Source organism: Paracoccidioides brasiliensis (genome assembly GCF_000150735.1).
Source record: "Paracoccidioides brasiliensis Pb18 unplaced genomic scaffold supercont2.6, whole genome shotgun sequence".
In the NCBI taxonomy this organism is placed as follows: domain Eukaryota; kingdom Fungi; phylum Ascomycota; class Eurotiomycetes; order Onygenales; family Ajellomycetaceae; genus Paracoccidioides; species Paracoccidioides brasiliensis.
The window spans coordinates 1,304,243-1,322,437 of record NW_011371363.1 but is presented as its reverse complement, the minus strand read 5'-3'; the positions used below and the strand labels follow the sequence as shown (position 1 = coordinate 1,322,437).

The 18,195-nt window shown below is 45.2% G+C and overlaps 4 protein-coding genes across 4 annotated transcripts; all 4 read left to right on the top strand.

Moving 5' to 3' along the window:
• Positions 1-1,434: 1,434 nt before the first annotated feature.
• PADG_05488 (uncharacterized protein) lies at positions 1,435-2,841 on the top strand (the record flags this gene model as incomplete). Its single annotated transcript, XM_010762720.1, has 2 exons — positions 1,435-2,421; positions 2,509-2,841. The coding sequence occupies 2 exons, from the start codon at positions 1,435-1,437 to the stop codon at positions 2,839-2,841; spliced, it is 1,320 nt and encodes a 439-aa protein (XP_010761022.1).
• A 2,885-nt stretch (positions 2,842-5,726) lies between these two features.
• Positions 5,727-5,939, top strand: PADG_05487 (uncharacterized protein; the record flags this gene model as incomplete). The annotated part of the gene is made up of 1 exon (XM_010762461.1): positions 5,727-5,939. The coding sequence occupies one exon, from the start codon at positions 5,727-5,729 to the stop codon at positions 5,937-5,939; it is 213 nt and encodes a 70-aa protein (XP_010760763.1).
• A 4,347-nt stretch (positions 5,940-10,286) lies between these two features.
• PADG_05485 (uncharacterized protein) lies at positions 10,287-11,517 on the top strand (the record flags this gene model as incomplete). Its single annotated transcript, XM_010762460.1, has 4 exons — positions 10,287-10,465; positions 10,552-11,100; positions 11,165-11,359; positions 11,436-11,517. 4 exons carry the CDS (start codon positions 10,287-10,289, stop codon positions 11,515-11,517), a joined length of 1,005 nt encoding a protein of 334 aa, XP_010760762.1.
• Positions 11,518-17,134: 5,617 nt separating this feature from the next.
• Positions 17,135-17,938, top strand: PADG_05483 (uncharacterized protein; the record flags this gene model as incomplete). The annotated part of the gene is made up of 2 exons (XM_010762459.1): positions 17,135-17,334; positions 17,647-17,938. 2 exons carry the CDS (start codon positions 17,135-17,137, stop codon positions 17,936-17,938), a joined length of 492 nt encoding a protein of 163 aa, XP_010760761.1.
• Positions 17,939-18,195: the final 257 nt, after the last annotated feature.

Genomic DNA, 18,195 nt, shown 5'->3' with positions numbered 1-18,195 from the left:
TAGTTAGTTAGTTAACTAGTTAGCCCGGAAAGATGAGGATACTAACTACTCTGAATGGCGCGGGGAGAACGGGGCAGCAGCAGTCCCCAGCATCTACATAGATGACTACCTTCGACTGAAGGAAATCTTGATCATCAAGGGATGAGTGACGCCCTTCCAAATAGCTTCTTGGGCCTGTGCCCCCCCACCCACCCCCCCATGTGGGAACAGAGGGCCAGTCGCCCCCGTCCAAAGAGCATCGCGTCTGCCAGAAAACGGCGACGCCTATCTTCACAGTCAAGAAATGAGCAGCATCCCTTCGTTGTTCAAAGGCGTATCGTAGCGTTGTTTTGAACAGATCTTTCATTCCACCCACATCGCTTCCGGCGGGACCATGTGCTTTAGATGTTGATTCCCCAGGAGATAACTAGTTACATGTGGCATCCTGCTTATTTCAACTCTGTGGAACGGCGTGCCCATCAAGGGGAACGGTCTCAAACCCGGCATGTGCAAAACGAAAAAGCGGAGGAAAACCTTGTTAGTCAATGCAGAAGAAAATATTTCGATAAAGGAGGCGTTGAAGCTGTTGTCGAAGATAGGGTATCGGGGATGGTTCCAGACGGGACTTCAAAATAGCCTCGGAAAATACGATCTCGAATCCGCTCCGGCGCTCTTTCAACCACTGTTGCAAGTGGGCTAGAGTTTCATGCCAACCATATCAATGCTTTTCTTCGTTTCTGGCATTTCAGGTTCGGTATGACGTCTGACGCTCCACCTGGCTCGGACTAAGGAAAAATTATCACATGGGCCCTGCAGCTTGTCTCCGGTACATAGTTAATTTATTAGCTTTACAACTCTTGCTCTGAAGCGGTGTGCTGTTGTTGCTGTTGTATTTTCTGGTTGGGCTTATTGTTTTATTTCATTTTCCCAAATCCTTTCAAACTTTGAGTCTCTACCACTATTATTAATTTAGCTTATGCACAAATAACATCTAGATCGGAAAGCGTTTAAATATGGGATAACGGACTGATTATTGTTTGCCAATTTGCCTCCTTGGTTCCAATAGTCCAGTTCATACATACACAACCCTTGTTGGACCCCAAGTCGGGTGGATGTGGAGTATAAGAAAGACAGAGATTTTTCCTCAGCCAAAGTTTGACATGTTCAGAGAATTATTTCAATTCTTTTAATATCATCGATTTGCTTTTACCTTTGAAGATTCAAGTTCTCCCCCCCCCCCCCAATTCTCCTTCAATCCGTTTAACCTAATCATCCTAACCTCCCAGTTCCCTTTTGATCTCAATTGTCGTCTCTCACATGTTCTTTTTGCCAGAGTGGGTATACATGTCTTCATGTATAATTTATAATTCTTATTTATCCGTCTAAGTATCTGCCTTTGTGGTTTTTCCGAACCTTTTGACTACGCACACATACATGACGAGGAACTCAATTCCCATGGCTACCCCCCCATTCACAATTCTCATCCTTGGGGGCGGCATTGCAGGCGTTGCCGCTGCTCTTGCGCTCTCCCAAAATCTCACGCCCCTGGTCCCCGAACTAAAAATCTCCGTCTATGAACTCCGCGATATCCCGTCAACTTCTGGCGGCGCAATCAACCTCACTCCCGTCGCCCATAGACATCTCGATCAATTAGGTGTGCTGGATGAGCTACGCAAAATGGGCCCCGAAGGCGGCATTGAAGTAGACGAGATAGAAGTCTTCTCCTCGCAGAGTGGTAGAAAAATGGGAGGTGTTGATTTTGCGGGCAAGGATGGCAAGGGATACGGCGGGTACAAGGGTCGTCGGCTCATGCGCATATGTCTTCAACTCGCCATGATAGCCGCCCTCTCGAAACTGGAGAATGTTGAGATGGTGTTCGGCAAAAAGGTAGTGGGGGGCATCGAGACTGACAAGTGCGTGACTATTTATTTCGAGGACGGCACTTTTGCGAGGGGGGACCTGGCGTTGGGCTGTGACGGTGTACATTCGGCTACGAGGATGAAAATCGTTGATCCCGAGAGGCGGTCGGAATATACGGGTATTTCGTTCATTCAGGCTACCATGAAAGCGGACACGATACGGTCACCCACGCACTTCAAGGTTACCGCTCTAAATAGATCGAGACATGGGGCGTTGATGACAACCTATTGCGATGCTAATAAGGAAGATATCTTTGTGGCGGCATTGGCAGAAGTTGACGAGGATCGATTGACCTCTGAGATCTGCAAATATCAGGCAGCGGAGTCGTGGAAGACAAAAACCACTGCAATTATGATTCTGAGGGAAGACATTCGGAATCGTTTTGGAAACTCGGGAATTCCGTGCGTTCGGGAGATTGCGGACAAGTGCTGGGACTGGTTCCTATATCCAGTGTATCAAATACGTCCTGGAGGGAAATGGCATACGGCTAGGATTATGTTAATAGGTGATGCTGCTCACGCTGTACGTATTCCTGTTCCCCCCCTTTTGTACAAAATTCTCTGGGCAGCGTGCTCTCAAACTAACTGGGATAATTTTATCTTTTCACAGATGCCCCCTAAGGACGAATCAGCCGCTTATGCCCTGGACGATGCCATTCTCTTCGCCCGAGTCCTGGCTCTATACATCAACGAACCTTCCTTCGAAGCCTTCAACGTCTATGAATCCCTCCGTCGCAAAATCATCGACGATGCGTATAAATCTGCCTCTGAAAACTGGTCCCATAACAAAGACAGTAGCCGTTTTGCGAACAAGGTCGAGGAATGGCTCACACCTTGGAATTTGATGCGGGAGAAAAAGAAGAATGCGACAGCGTGGATGTTTGATGCCATGACTGTGGATATTCCGGTCCCGAGAAGGTCGTTTCGGTCTACAGCCCAATGATCCGATGATAGTTATCGCGAGGAAAAGGGTGAAGGAATTAGTATGGGACCCTCCGTTTTAATAAGTATTGTTTTTGCATATTCCCACTCCGTTTTTTTTTTTCATTTTTGTTGGGATCTGTTATTTTTGCATATAGGCGATGACAGTTGGTCAGGGATACGTCGTTCGTTGCATGGGCTTAGCCTCTGATAAAATGGGTGGCTTTTATGGATTTCACCAGCCACTTATCCTTCTCACTACTTGACATGATAATGTACTATAGATTTGACTTTTCCAGTACCAACCCCCCTTTTTTTATTTTATTTTAGAAGGTTATAGTTAGGAGTGCTTAAGTGGGTTTACTTTGCCCCTCTTACGATTTGTTCTGTGCACTTCTAAATTCATGTGTTCATACTTGATTGCCAGATTTATGTTCTGTTAGGTAAATAAGATTCGAACACCTATCACCAATCCAGAAACTTAGGCTTTACAGTTGTTTGGGAGTTTTGATATTTCACAAGCTGTAGCCCAGAGACGACGAGGAGGTTGATGATATAATTTACATTTCGTTCTAAGAAAAGAAAAAGAAAAAGAAAAAAGAAAGAAAAAGAGAAAAAAGAGAAAAAAGAGCAGCGATGGCCCCAGGCTTCCCTCCAGTGATTTGACCTAACCATAAAAATCTTAACATAAAACCACCGTCCGTTGAGGAAAGATATCAAAAGAATAGCATGCCAGTATCCTTCAGACAACTCAATATCATTCAAAACAATTCAGCACTATTAATTGATATTATGGGGTTGGGAGGAAATTGCTGAAATCTTAATCCATTGAATATCCTCCATGTACATACATATATAAACATGGAGCTATATATCCATGACTGAGGTATTCCACAAGCAGGAGAGAACCCGCACGTTATGATCACTTTTAACGGGCATCCCCGAGTAAGACGAAAGACAAAAGTGTCAAGGGGGAAAGCAAACGATACAGCTGTTTGTAAGCAATGATGCTTGGGGGAGTATAGATGCGTTCAGAAACACGACTACCGAAAAAAGCGAGAAATATATTTTCCTTCTCAACTTCACAGCGCAAATATTGAACAAGAACGGGAAAGTAGTTTCCATTCCTGGCTCCTGATAAAGCATTATGCGAATTGACATATCTCATTGACAGGTCCTGGTTATTGGAACGTCAAACTCATCCGTCCAAAGCAACGTATGTGCTGCCAGGTCTGATGTACGGCAAATGCTGCTCTCGAGAAGTCACCTATCCAAAGGACTCACTTTCGAATAAGCAAGTCAGGACATCGAGATCCTGCGACTAGCGATTCTCTGGCCTAGAATTGGCATTGATATATCACCACGGTTTAGCAAGGACACTAAACTAATATATTTCATCTGCCGAGCCACGCCATTCCCCTTGACAAAGCGGTGCTCCCAAATAATGCAGGATAGACACTGTCAGGATTTCAACTGCAAGGAAAGTTTGAAGGCCAACAAAAAAAGGGGGGATGAAGAAACTAGATCTCCAACTGGGATTATGAAGAACTAGTCCTCCATGACCTATCTGGCAACAGGTATACCTAGAAGGTGTCCTCCTGGTATCCATTGAAAGACTAGTGCGGGCTGGTGTTCTTGAAGGTCGAGATGGGAAGAAAAGAGAGGAAGAGGCAGCGAAAAAAAAAAAAAAAAAAAAAAAGCAAAGCTGAGAAGAAAGGGGAAGCAAGCAAATGAACAATGATAGACCTTTCTGCGACATTCTATTCTTGTCCCGGGATCTGGGGAGGACTTGATTCTCCTGGAGATTATCGACAATGCATGCTCTGCAAGGATGCATTCATTACCATTCAGCTTGTCTATCCCGGGGTGTTTGCCGCTTTTGCCTTAACTTTCCCGAAGCATTGGAGGTTGGATCAGTGAACAAGGATTAGGCATCATCCGCGGGAAGTGGTTCTGGGAGATGATTGTATGTATGCATGAAACCCGACGGTTTGAGAGAAAAATCCGGAGTGGAGAAAAACACAGATCATCACTCGCTCCCCTCAGCCGTTGCATCCCCTGTCTAGTGCCACAGCCTTGTTTCTATTTTGTTCTTCGTTCCTTCGAGACTCGACATTTACCAAACCCTTGTTCTCAAGGGGTTTGTGGGTTATTTGCGCTTTTCCCAATGCTTCCGGCCAATGGGAATTTTCCGAAACAGAAAAAGAAAATTGAGTCATGATTCTGGAAATATAGTGGAAGTTCGCAAGAGCAAAATCATTCGTCCCAGCATCTCGTCAGCACCACTCTAAGCGAAAAAAATAAAGAAAGAAAGAAATAAAGAAATATAATAAAATAATATAATATAATATATAATAAAATCGTCGGCACCCAAGCACGTAGCTAACGTTAACTGAAACTAGGAGATCAACACGGCAAAGGTCCCAAGACCATGGTACAGAACAGGCTTTTTTTCTGGACTGGTCGGTACCGAAATTCTCGATGGAACAACAAGGAAGAAGTCTGGTTTGAAATCAAACCGCCGATACCTTCTCAGTTCGTTAGCCTTGCAAGATGACTGGTAAACAGGAGATGGAACACCGAAAAACTGATTATGAATCATGATGCGTTCGTTGGGTTCGGCTTGGTATCTCCACTACGGAATAGGTGCCTGGGCTTTTTCCCCACATGCATTGAAAAGAGAGGGAGATCGGTGCACTCGAATCCTCCTTGGGTTCAACAAGACAAAGAAAAAGAAAGGAAAAACAGCAAAAAAAAAAAGAAAAAGAAAAAAGAAAAAAGAAAAAAAAAAAAAAAAATATGACCCAGCAAATGCCGGTTCCGATGACCTTCTCTTTTGCCGAGAATCCTTTTTACTAAAAAACGAAGCGGGACCCCTCATGCATGAATGCATGAATGCATGCTGTTATGCGTCACCAAGACAAACATGAAGACGAGGAGCTGCTTCAGGTTACCAAGGGTTTCATTCTTGTGGTTCAGGCGGTCGATACTCCAAGTGTCTTCGAGCCTGAGTCTGCAATGAGCACTTCAGGCACGCAACTGGGTAAAGCTCAGATGCAGAGGATGGAAAAGGGACACAACCAACTGAAAGCAGAGGAGGAGAAGAGGGGGGGGTTCTGAAAGTTATCTATTATTCCAAGTTAGTTTGTCTCGTTAAATTGGTAGTGAGTGGTATATCTTTGAGAGTAAGGAGGGTGAGAGTAAGGAGGGTAAGGACAAGTTAGCCCGAGTTAGCCCAAGTTGAACGACGAATCGTTCTGTGGATGTTTAAACTACGTTTGACTATGATTCTGTCAGGGGATAAAAAGAAATTCAATGAACTTTGTTGATTTTTTGGAAGAAAAATTACCACCTTTTGTAGCCTTTCACTTAACACTCTCCTTACTTTAAAAATAGTTTATCAGTTAATACGAGAAAAGCTTATGAAATAAGACAGTTGAGATCGGAAATTCACCATAGTAATTGGTCCTCATCTCCTGCGTCAATGATTCATCCATTCATTCATTGTATGGTACATGGATAACTATATGGGGTGTCGTCATTGGACTTTTCTCATTCAAGGACCAGGGCGGAAGGATATGACTAATGCGAACTGAAACATCCGATGAGAGGGTTTGAACGGCTGTACTTTTCCCAAGGAACACTTTGAAAAACATACTTTCGTTGGAGCCTTTGGCACATGGATCCTCCAAGACGCATTCAAGTCCTAGTTTGTTAAGTATCTAAAGCTGGAAACCATGAACTATTCCAGTTGCAAATATCCGTCTCCAGAAATGAAAGGAAGAGTTTCTTTCCATCACAAAACACTCACACGCTCGAGTTTCACAAAATAGTTTCGCTGGTGCCGAGAGACATTCCAGGCCAGAGAGCCGGATAGCTCGAGGTAGTGCTATGGTTATGACAAGTCGCACGCCATAAAAGTTCATTCTATGTTGCAGGAATGACAGTAAATTTCCTCAGTGAGCCTATGGCTTCATCAGCTGAGCACCACTTTTAGAGAAACCGTCGCGGTCTCCCGTCAGGATCCAAAGGGAGATGAGTGCGATGGTCTTCATTCAAGGCGACATATCCATTCCATCCGATGAGGTTCTGGTGAGAGATTTTCGGAGGACACCAGCCACTGGAGGATCCAGATGAAGCACTCATTCGATTTTCGGTTAGTGTGATGTGTCCTTTGCCCAGCGATACACCAGCCGTTCAGAGACAGTTTCTTAGCTCCAGCTATCATATCCAGCTCAGTTCCACCACTTCTTTATACCCGCTGCGTCCGTGCATACATAGAATCCTATACCTGATATTCTGCTTTATGATCTAACTACCCATTGAGGACCGCGAAACCGTGTGGACCATTTGATTCCGTTTCTGATTCCCATGGCTTTGGGTTTGAGGATATCAAAGAACCACCCAAAGTTGCGACTCGTGACGATATACAGGAGAATGTTTTCTGGTAGCTACTGTATTCATTTCCCAAGCGGATCTCTCTTTCGAAGAGTTGCCGAGCTTTGGCCGCGAGTAGATAAAGCTTTACTTGAGTGGCTGGTTTCGTGAATGATGAATTGATGGAGTGTCCAACTCAACAAGAGTATTTTGAGTTCGAACCTAGTTATGCCAGTGTCAGACGCCGAAATAGTCTGGGACAAAGATTGGAATAATATCCACTTTCTGGCCCCAAATCGTTGGGGGTTGCTTGGGTCGTTCACTCCTGCGGTAACTTTTAAGTTGCGGCATTAGGGGTGGAGACGGGAACCAGATTGCACGTTCACCTCCCCGTGTAAATCAGATGTTTACAGAGAGGTTGCAGGAATTATATGGTAGATGAGAGCTGCATGTGATATATACTTTCACCAAGATTTCTTCTTCTTGTTGGACATGAGAAATGTGGAATCCATCCATCCATCCATGGATGGCGTCTGTTTTCACTGTGAGCATATATTTTTCTGCTCAATCGGTTCGTTCCTGACTAAGAAATGCCTCTAGTGTAAGGATATGAGGCCGATTCTCATTTTCTCATTGAATTTTCTTCCATTCGTTTCGTTTAAATGGATTCGATTCATTTCATCGGTCAATAGGGCGAAAGATGATTGGCACTTCCGGAGCAACGACAATTGGGAACAGGGAAACCCGTTTGCATTACTTTGCGCCCTAGATTGTCAAAAGAAAGGTAACGCGAACCGACGTCTCAACAGTCGGGAAAGGCTCATGATTCGTCCTCCGCACACTTTCTTCGTGCATACTATACATATACATATTGAGGCAATGCTGTGAACAAGATGTGTGCTGCTGCTGCATTCCAAGTATATGGAGCAGCGTGTTCTCACTTCCTTCATTCCAAACAAGGGAGTAATTTTCGGGTATTTTTTTTGGTACTTGGCCAAGTATTTGGATCCAGAGCTGTCTCCAGAATACCCCGTAACGTATTGTTATCCGTGTATGAATACGTCAACTTAATACCCCATTGAGTGGTTGATACATTCTTAATACCGCCAACAACGGCGTCTGATAGGGCAAGTCCAGCCAAGAGAGCCCCAAAAAAACAACGGCGGTATCTTATTCTGTTCCGCCTCTTTCTTGACTGCGTTGAACAGTTACACTTTGTGGCTTGAGATGACTTGGCTCATAATGAAAATGTTCAGCGGCTGGCCAGGGGGTTTGGCCGGCCCGCACAGGTGAGTTCTGAGAAGAACTGGCATAATTTTGCTCATGAGCTGCACATTTCAAGGATCTGTTTTTATGCTTCCTGGTTAACTGGCAAAAGTAGGCTGATGAACTGCAGTAGTAAGATCACAAGCAGGAGCAGTATTAAAGTGTGGATCACTCCCCGCAGCGTATTTTGCTCAGGCTGAGCATATCTCAGGCAACCTGCAACAGCCAAGTGCTAGGTAAAACGGCTCATAGTCTAGAGACCAAGAGTCAGGAACAAGCACTCCAGAAGGGATTTTATTCACCAACCAAAAAGGGCCAATGCTGGACCTTTTGCGTAGCCTGCCTTTCCCAACACCAGATATGCTTGGGCGAAGAGGAAACATATCCTGGGAAATCTTAAGTGTTGAAAAATACGACCGGACGACAAAGAAATCGCGAGAGTGGGAATGCCAGTTACAAGCCAAATGGCCGAATCAACGACTGCACCAGCACGAGACGGGCCCTCCAGGAGCCCTAACGTTCAAGGCGTGCTAGGTAGCCCCCTTATGCCGGACGGAGAGCAAGCCAAGTGCTGAACCTACCTACCTAGATAGAGGGTGATTTTGCCTGCCCGTTCTGGAGCACGAGCGAGAGGAGGCAGACATGACATGTCGAGTGACAGAATGTTACAACTCTTACTTTAGGTTTTTAACTGCTTCTCTTTCTGGAGCAGGCAGTGTTGAGGAGTGGTGTTGCTTCTAAGTGTTTGTAAAAATAAGCATGCTGGGCTAGAGGACAGCTCCCTGCACAATGTATCGACCCGCTTGGGGGACTTGTTTGAGGTCGATTGGTCAAGGCTGCTGCTACGAACGATACCGCCCAGCAGTGGATGCAAATCCACAGATACATAGATACAGATACCAGGAGTCCCAAATACGCAGAGGCAAGCCGGGGCCCCTGCTCGAAAGTGGAGCCTGGATTGGGTCCCCGCGCTGTCAGTGGTGCCTTGGGGACAGAGCCCAGCGCCGTGCAGCGAGCAGTAGAGACTTGCAGAGTGCAACAGAAAAACGGGGAGGAGGTATTGAAATAATAATATGATACCGCTATCCCTTCCCTTTCCTTCCAGCGTCTCCACTCGCCTCTTTTCTCCTCTTTCTCGTTTCCTCATCTCCTGGCCCAATTTTCGCTTCTAATCTTGCTCTCTCACTTCGACTTCGTCAACCTCACCTCCTTCATCACCCCCACGACCAACCTGGACATCCAGCTCGTCCTGGAGTTGGAGTCGCTCCACCCTCGCATCACCACTGTGAGGACTGCGTCATAACAGCTCCTCCGTGCTGTTAAGCCGGCGATGATTGGGTCTGCATAACCCTACCAGCCCGCTAAATTTTGAGAATGTCCGATTATTAGCATCTCCCTCAACTCATCACGCAAATATCAAGATATCTGGGTAAACTAAGTGACACCAATCTACTCGAATCTACTTGACAAGGAATATCCTTGAGGCGTATTGATCATCCGTTTTAATCGTTTCTGTTCATACGCCCTGACCAACGGTTAGTCGCCACGCAAGCCCATCGACTTCTGTGTTTTTATTATCCGCCTATTCGCATTTGATTCTGCCAGAAAATCTATAACCGCTGCGGGTAATCAATCCCACCGAATCAAATTTGGAGTTCCATTCGTTTCCGTTTGGACTGGTTTCCGTGTTGGGCTGGGTGTAATAGATACCGACGTCGTTGACCAAAAATCTCTAAGGCTTTAAGCTTATGCAATATATCTTCAAACACAATTCGGAGTCCGTTCGCTTGGATGCTCCAATAATCCCTTTCTGCTGCTGCAACGATGACTGATCCGGGGAATCCCGCGAAAAGGGGCGTCGAAAAGGATGATGGTCTTGGAAAGTATATGAAGAGAGTGAAGACCGTGCTCAAGGGCCGTAACAGAGCATCCGTCTCGAGTATGACCGATATCTTCGGTGAATCCAGCAAGTCTGGAGCAAAAGCTGCAGCTACGTCGTCCAGGTAAGCTCCATTACCATTTTCAACAAAGAGAAGAGGCTTGATATTGGCCTGGTGATGTTGATTTTTGTGCTCTCTGTGCCTCTTAGCAGTAAGCCAGCAGCAACCACTGTGTTGAAGAGTACGACTGCGGAAGCTGTTCACGTTCACCTATGGAGCACCCTTCAGCAAGAGAAAGCTCGTGCCTTGTTCGCTAAATATGGCTTGACCTTGGATCCTAGCGAATGGATGTCCAAACCCGTCGACATATGTGTGCAGAGGGTTGAAAAACCTGTCCGCATGCGAGTTCGTCGCAACTGCCACCGATGCCTTACAACTTTCGGTGCTAATAGAGTCTGCATTGGCTGCCAGCACGTACGATGCACGAAGTGCTTCCGTTATCCACCTGCGAAGGCCAAGGAGGACGAACGGGAGAAGGAGAAGGCCAAGTCTGCTGCCGCTGCTGCGGCAGCAGCGGAAGCTTCCAAAAAGATTGTCTTAACGATCCCATCGCGTACTGGTGGCCAGGATCTTGTCCACAAGCCGATCAGACAACGCATTCGCAGGACCTGTCACTGTTGCGAAACGTTGTTCATTGGCGAGGCTACGGAGTGTGAGAAATGCAAGCACATTCGCTGCAAGAAATGTCCTCGAGATCCGTAAGTCTTCGTGATATGTTGTGCAACCGGTGGAGGCTTAAAGTCACTAACTTGGTATTTCTAGACCCAAGCTTCACAAGTATCCTGACGGTTATCCTGGAGATGCAGAACCCCCTGTTGTACCTCTAGAACGTGTATGGCGTAAACCTAAGCGTCGAGTAAGATGGACTTGTCACAACTGCTCCAAACTATTTAAAAACGGCGACAAAATTTGTTCTCATTGCCAACATGATCGGTGCAAAGATTGTATCAGAGATCCGTAGGTTTTCACCTGTTTCTTCTCTATTTGCTTCTGGCTGTTCGTTTTTCGATCTAATGAATGAATTCTTCTGCAGACCCAAGAAAATCAAACCCGAACCAGATCCTGAAATTCTACGACGGGTCGAAGAGCGATTATCTAAAGTATTGATTTCATAGTGGTACCTGTTCCAATGGTTCCGCCTAATTTATTACTTATTTAGTCACATCTGCCACAAACATCTTTTTGGTGTCTGCTTGAGCGTCTTCTCTGCAAAGCCCGTACTTTTCTTTCTCTCTACGTACTTTTACTCTAGAGTCTTTGCTTGCACATTTTCTTCTACGACCATTTGATGATCTAACGGTACTGAGCGAATACAACCAACAAACATCATATAACCAATAATCAAGCAATCAAATCAGCTCTCACATTCTTTTCATCTTCCAGAAGCCCCTTGCATCTTCTACCTTTCCATACCCTCGACTCTTACGTCCTTATACCACAACCCATATCCTTCAATTCTTAACTTTTAAACCAAATTTCTTTCCATTCGTTCAGTGGGTTGTTTCTTCATTACCCACACTACTGCAGCTGCTGCCTTGAGCTCCCCCGTCATATTATCGATTGGGCTTCATTCCTGCTTGTATAGGGATACCAAGTGTGTTTCAAGTCAAAACCCCCTTTAGTTTATACGACGAACCCACCAACCACAACATATCTGAGAAAATTTTCAGCATATCTTCCACTCCCAAACCAGCGAATCAACACCGCGCTCTGATCTCGGCCACGATTGATATTACTTTGGAGATAGCGGCTCTATCCCTTTCTTGGAATTTTGACCCCCTCCTTCACTTTTCTCTTCTGCCCTTTTTACACATACGGTCATTTCTTGCAAGAAGGTTAAGTGATACCGTTGGAATACGTTCCCTCAATTCAAGCATATTCAGCTGCATCAATCTTTTTTCCCATCAAACTTTCATTTTCGACAAGATAAGAAGTGATAAAACGTGTCTGGAAACTATCGAGGAAATCAATTTCCTACATTTCTGAATGCCTCCAACTAATCGCTGCCTCCATAAATATCAATGTCGCAAATCAGACATAGAATCAAGTGTTTGATAAATTAGTAAACTACGCACACGGTTGAAGGGGATCTTCATCCTTTGTTGCTTCTTACACGGGGACGTGTCTGTCCAACAGCTTGGGAACGATTAGCGACCTCTGAAAACGGACGTGCTCTAACTCCTAGGTGCTAACAGGTGTAAACAGTAGTGTTCAGGTATTAAAAGGAATTTTTGTTTGCTTCGTGAGTGTCATGGTGTTTCTGAAAAGTCCGGTATATTTCCAATCCCTTTTTTCACCGGCCCCATATCAACCTTACCAGAGACACTTCATCGCTATGACAACCATATCTAACGCTGCCTAAGTAGCTGCGATAATAGTTGTTGAGATAAAATGTGGCGTGTAAAACTACAAAGCCGGAGAAAAGCAAGCCATTTGGAAACCAGGGATGACTTGCATTAGCATGATTATATTTTTATCGCTAGCATATCCACCGTAACTAAATAAACTAAAATCTTTGAGAGTCCTCCGGACTTTTCGGAGTAATTCTACTACAGCTGACCAGTGAGTGATCTTGCAAACAGCCTTTGAATGCGTAGAAGTCTCACGCTGGAATAGAGTAAGCAGAATACCGTCGGACTAGTTGGCTTAACGCCGATTTCGCTCACTTTTCTGCGGCCCATGCAACCCAATCACCGAGATGATCCGAAGTTCGATGAAACATATCGAGAACACTGCTTGGTTAACAAACTATTAACTTCAGAGATTTATCAAGACCCCCCCCCCCCCCCCCCCCATATGCTGGCTATTAATTCTGTATTCCTTTCTTGAAGTCCCGAGTTATGAATGACGCCCTCGTCATTAGTTACTCCTTTCGCAATATATATGTTACTACAGCAAAGAATAAACTGTGGTTATTCCTTTACAGCTTTTAGCTGCAGAAACGGTCTCAAGTAGTTCGTATTACTTATCAACCCGATTCCCCAGAGGCAAGGGGGTGTGCGACTAATTCATTCCCGTGGGGTTTGTCCGAGTTCTGAGAATAGAAATACATAGAAACATCTGTGAGAGTAAGAATAAAACTGGTCAGCTCCTGAGGGTGGTGTTTTGTTGACACCCACCCAGACAGGGTTTGAATGTCAGATCATCAGCAACTGAAGATTCATAGAGTGATTGGTGGTACTGTTAGGGCGGGGATAGACGGTGAGCTATTCTCTGAAGGCGGTTTTCCTCCCGCGGGTCAATCTGCTTCGGTTTTCAGAAGCATTTATTCGACATTAGACGGATTCTGGATCTTCTCAATTCCACCTCTCTATTTTTTGCGGATCTGCCTATTCTGAAGAATGAGCAGCATCTCTGTATCCTCTCCCTCCCCCTTGAGATATACACTCTAACTCCATATCTGTGGATATGTTCACCACACGAACCAAGAATCATTTCGATCTCAGGTGAATAAAGATTAGAAAGAGCGTATTTCCGAGCCTGCGTTCTTCAGAGAGAACCCGATGTTGGCATGCTTATGACTCAAAAACACATCAGGTTCTGTGCTAGATGGCTGCTGCATCTTCAGACAAGCTCAATCAATCACAGCAGACTCGGATATAGAGTCAAAGCCCGAACAAGAACAAGGCATATTCACACCATAATCCGTGAGCAGGAGATGGCTTGTTTCACAGGATATCGATTCAAAAATTTTTCTGATGGACAGAGAAGTTCGCCTTGCGTACAAGTTAACATACTGTAAACCCGTGCTGCTTTCCCTTTACAAGGGGGGCGGCGGAGCCTGCGACTCTGGAGAAAAAGCGTAAAGCCATGTTGCAGCAGGTTGCATCGCAAACTTGATTCAGAATTTTTTATGAGGAATTCAAGAAGAGAAGCGGTTCCGCTGTTTCAGCTGCACCAGCCATTCGATATTTATCGAACGCTCAGGTCTTAAGACTCGCAAGACTGATGGATACGTTAGTAGAGAGCAAACAGGAAAGCATCCGTCTTTGAATGCTCACTTAATAATAGCAAATCAATTATTACTACTATTACTATTTTAAAGGCAGCAAGGATGTGGTGTTCTAGGCTCTGGAACGACTGCTGACCTGGACAACGGCTAGTTATATCTGTCCTGTCCTGAGGCGTTGCGCTTCCTTGCAGACTCGAATCAAGCTGGATGATGATTCAGTAGCATCGGATCCAGGAGTAAACTACGTATCACGGTGAAGGGAGAGAGTCGTGGTCGAAATTTACCCATGGAAGATTCATCCCTCTCTCATCACCAGCCCTCGCTTCGCGACATAAGAAGAACCCCCATATCGAGGTAACTAGTTATTGGCAGGATGCAACTCCGTGGAATGCCTCTTGTTCCGTGATGAACTACTTCCTCAAAAGAATACTCTATTAGTGACATCTGCTATGAAGAGTTTCCCAAACCAAACCAGAACTCAATGGACGTTTAACACCTCAATTATTGATTGATCTGCAAAAAGCTTCCTTGATCTCGTTTCCCACAGATTACGGAAGCTCCACACACAAAGCCGTTGCCAAGAGCATTAGCTTGACGACTTTGCGCATATCGTGCAAAATCGTCGTAGATTGTTATCAGGGCATCGACCTTGGGATTCCTTTCAGGAATGCGGGATCTTAAGAGTCGACGGGCGGTCGAAATTACTAAAAAGTGCCTTTTTGCCTTTTCGTACTTTTTTTTTTTTTTTTCTTTTTTAAGGTATAATGGAGCTATTGGATAAATTCCGCTGCACCGGTTGCTGGTCCTTGAGGATTCTCTTTTGTTCGACCCGTCACTACTTTGTCTGGGCCCATGGAAGCGATAGCAAATCGAGCAAGGGGATCTCCAGTTTGCCGCTTATCCCCACAGTTCTGGAACAGATACGGGGTGCGCTTCGCCGATGACCAACTTCCTGGAGCAGGCCGAGGTTAAATGGGGACCGTCGCCCGGAACAATAATACTATCTTCTCATAACATACTTATGTAACTGTCATGATCAAGAGAAACAAAAATGAGCCGAAATGACAATGTTTATCTTTGACGTGATGCAGTTGGGATATGATATGGCATATGTATAATATCTCAACTTTCTCCACGATACAAGGTAACAAGACATGAGATGCGTGTTTCGTAATATTAATCCCGCATTGTCCAGAAAATGGACAGAGCAAACCAGCCAATATCACTTTTTTGATCCGACACTTTTATAATGGACTACTTTTTCTTCAGGGGTAGCTCTTAGAAAATTGCTAGAAAATTGGGCTAGCTGAACACACTTGTTAGTTGTGCTAATCGCCGACATATGTATCCGGAATTGATGGGACTACTGCAGAACGCATGGGCAGATGGCAAGACGAAAGGGAAGAAAAATGGGAAGAAAATGAGAGTTTCAAGAGCATTGACAGGCAGCGGAGCCGTCAGCTGTTCAGCAGTCTTAGCGATACAGTGCTTGTAAACAAGTCAAAGAATCGCTGCGTTTTCTTTCGCATGCTGTGTCTTGAATCGAATATCATCACCGCGTATCTTAATCCTCATTGAACAGGAGAGAAACTGAAGCCTGAGAAATCGTTCCCTTAGCACATAGGTTCAAGGGTATTTACTCATTTGATCATTTCAAGACAGGTGCAGGTATCATGCATGACCTCCATTGTTCTGCCATGGTTTATGCAATGAGAACCACTGTCAAAACAAAGTCCCGACATGAAAGGTTCGGGTAAATATCCAGAGGGTTTCCTCCCAAGTCCGTCCCAATAACCGCGTTTACCAGGACCTAGGCGGTAGTTGAATCATAATATATGAACGTGTCAATAGACTTGCGTATGCATACATACACACCGCAAGCAACAGCGGGGCGATTTTTCCGTATAGCGCCGGAAAGAGGAACATGAAATCATGCCAAATCAAACGTGGAGAAGATTGCGACGGTGGAGTCGATTTCATTCTTGCTTGACGTTTCCACCATCCATAAACTCGGTAGAATGCAGGCACGTGTAGAAAAGAACGTTCTCAAAAAATGCCAGGCATCGATATAGGCCGGGGAGGGGCATGGTAAGAAAATGGGGTGACATTTGGCCAGGACATCGCAGTCCGGATATCGCAAAAAAATAGGTAATGAATGGGATGGATTCTTTTTCACCTCTAGACACGGGCTGCAGATGAAGATGTACAACTGGCCATCAACGTGTCTGATGTTTAACCGTACTCCAGGAAATTCGAAGTGCAGCGCCCACAGCAAGTTGCTTGCAGGGCAGATACGGTCGACAACAAAGAGCATGAATCGACTGCATCTACCTCTCCGTTGGACAGGCTGACAGGTAGGACAGTATTTCGGTCGGTGGGGGGTATCTCCGGATTTTCCAAATGGCAATCGTACCAACCAGCGTAACACTTGTTTTTTAATTTTTGTTTTTTTTATTTTTATTTTTATTTTATTTTTCCCCAATGATGATTGCCTTTGCTTTTGCTCTACGCATTGACCCTTGTGATCCCACCGTTCCATCGTGGAAATGAGAACCCAGTTCTCACAAATCAGAAACCGTCAAAAAAAAAAAAAAAAAAAAAAAAACTTCCCAAAATATCAACACCCGTCGCTTGGTGAGCCAACCACACCCGTCCCACGATCTATGGAGCGTGTTCTGCATGTGTAAAATAATATCACTTATTCTTCAAATTTGGAGACTTTAAGAAACGAGGAACTTAGGCAGAAGTGAGATATCAACTGACAAGATTCGCTCTCGTGCATGAATCTGCTGCAGGCCAAGCCTCCCAAATTCTACACTGGTTCGCTGGCTCGATTTGGATTTCCCACGTCTCCGTCTTTGCAGCGACCAGCACATAAGGTGGTAGCCACACAGCAGACAACTAGAGCTCTGCATCGTGTCTGGCGGGATGCATTGTTCCCAGTAACATGGAAACTAATAGGATCATTCCGCGGCATGCAGTGATTTTTTTTCAGTTGTGGACCCTTGAGTGGCTAAAGTAAATTTAATTGCTCCTGCCCTCTGCAACTTTTTTCATATTCCTGTTGCAGTTATGCAGGTGCCGTTCAAACTCAGCAAGCTGCAGAATCCTCATGCAGCGCTATTGTTGGCGGAGTGTGTCGGCGGTATTATTGTGTTGGAGGGAGACTTGCTTTTTGCCTGAGCCGGTCAGCCTGTGCCGGAGTACTGATTCCTGAGTAGTTTGAAGGGTCAAGCAAAGGAGAGAGATAAATGGTCTTTTTAAATGGCCTTTTTGATATCCGATATAAAAGAAGAGTCTTACACCGTATTCTTAACTGCTGGGTTACCGAGAAGCCCAGCATCCCACAAGCTACAAGCTACGACCCTCGGCGGCACAAAGCAGCCGGGTACGCTTGTACGGTTACAGTACTGAAACTCTGCACGCCCGGCCCGGTTGTATCGTCGCTAACCTTCGCTTCTGGAAGATCGTGCCGAGGCAGGGTCTGTGCTCCCAGACCCAGGTTCATACAAGGAAAAACCGCGAAGAATACCGTGCAAATGTATCGACGTTTCGTATTGTCATTACGACCGGGGCAGTTGTAGCAGTTTGGTATGGCTCTATACGGTTGTAGTTACCAGAGACCGAATCTGATCGTTAGTTCAGCTGTGTATATGATGAATAAATCACATCCTCAGACTCGCTTGGAGGAGGGCCAACTGAGAGGGAATATCAAAAAGTCTCGAATGATTCAATTATTCACTCGAGGCACTTGCAAATATTTCTCTTCTATCATCTCGGGTCTATAGAGAGGCCCGTTTCACCATTTTCATCCTTCTCCCTGTCTGGCTCTCTTCACATA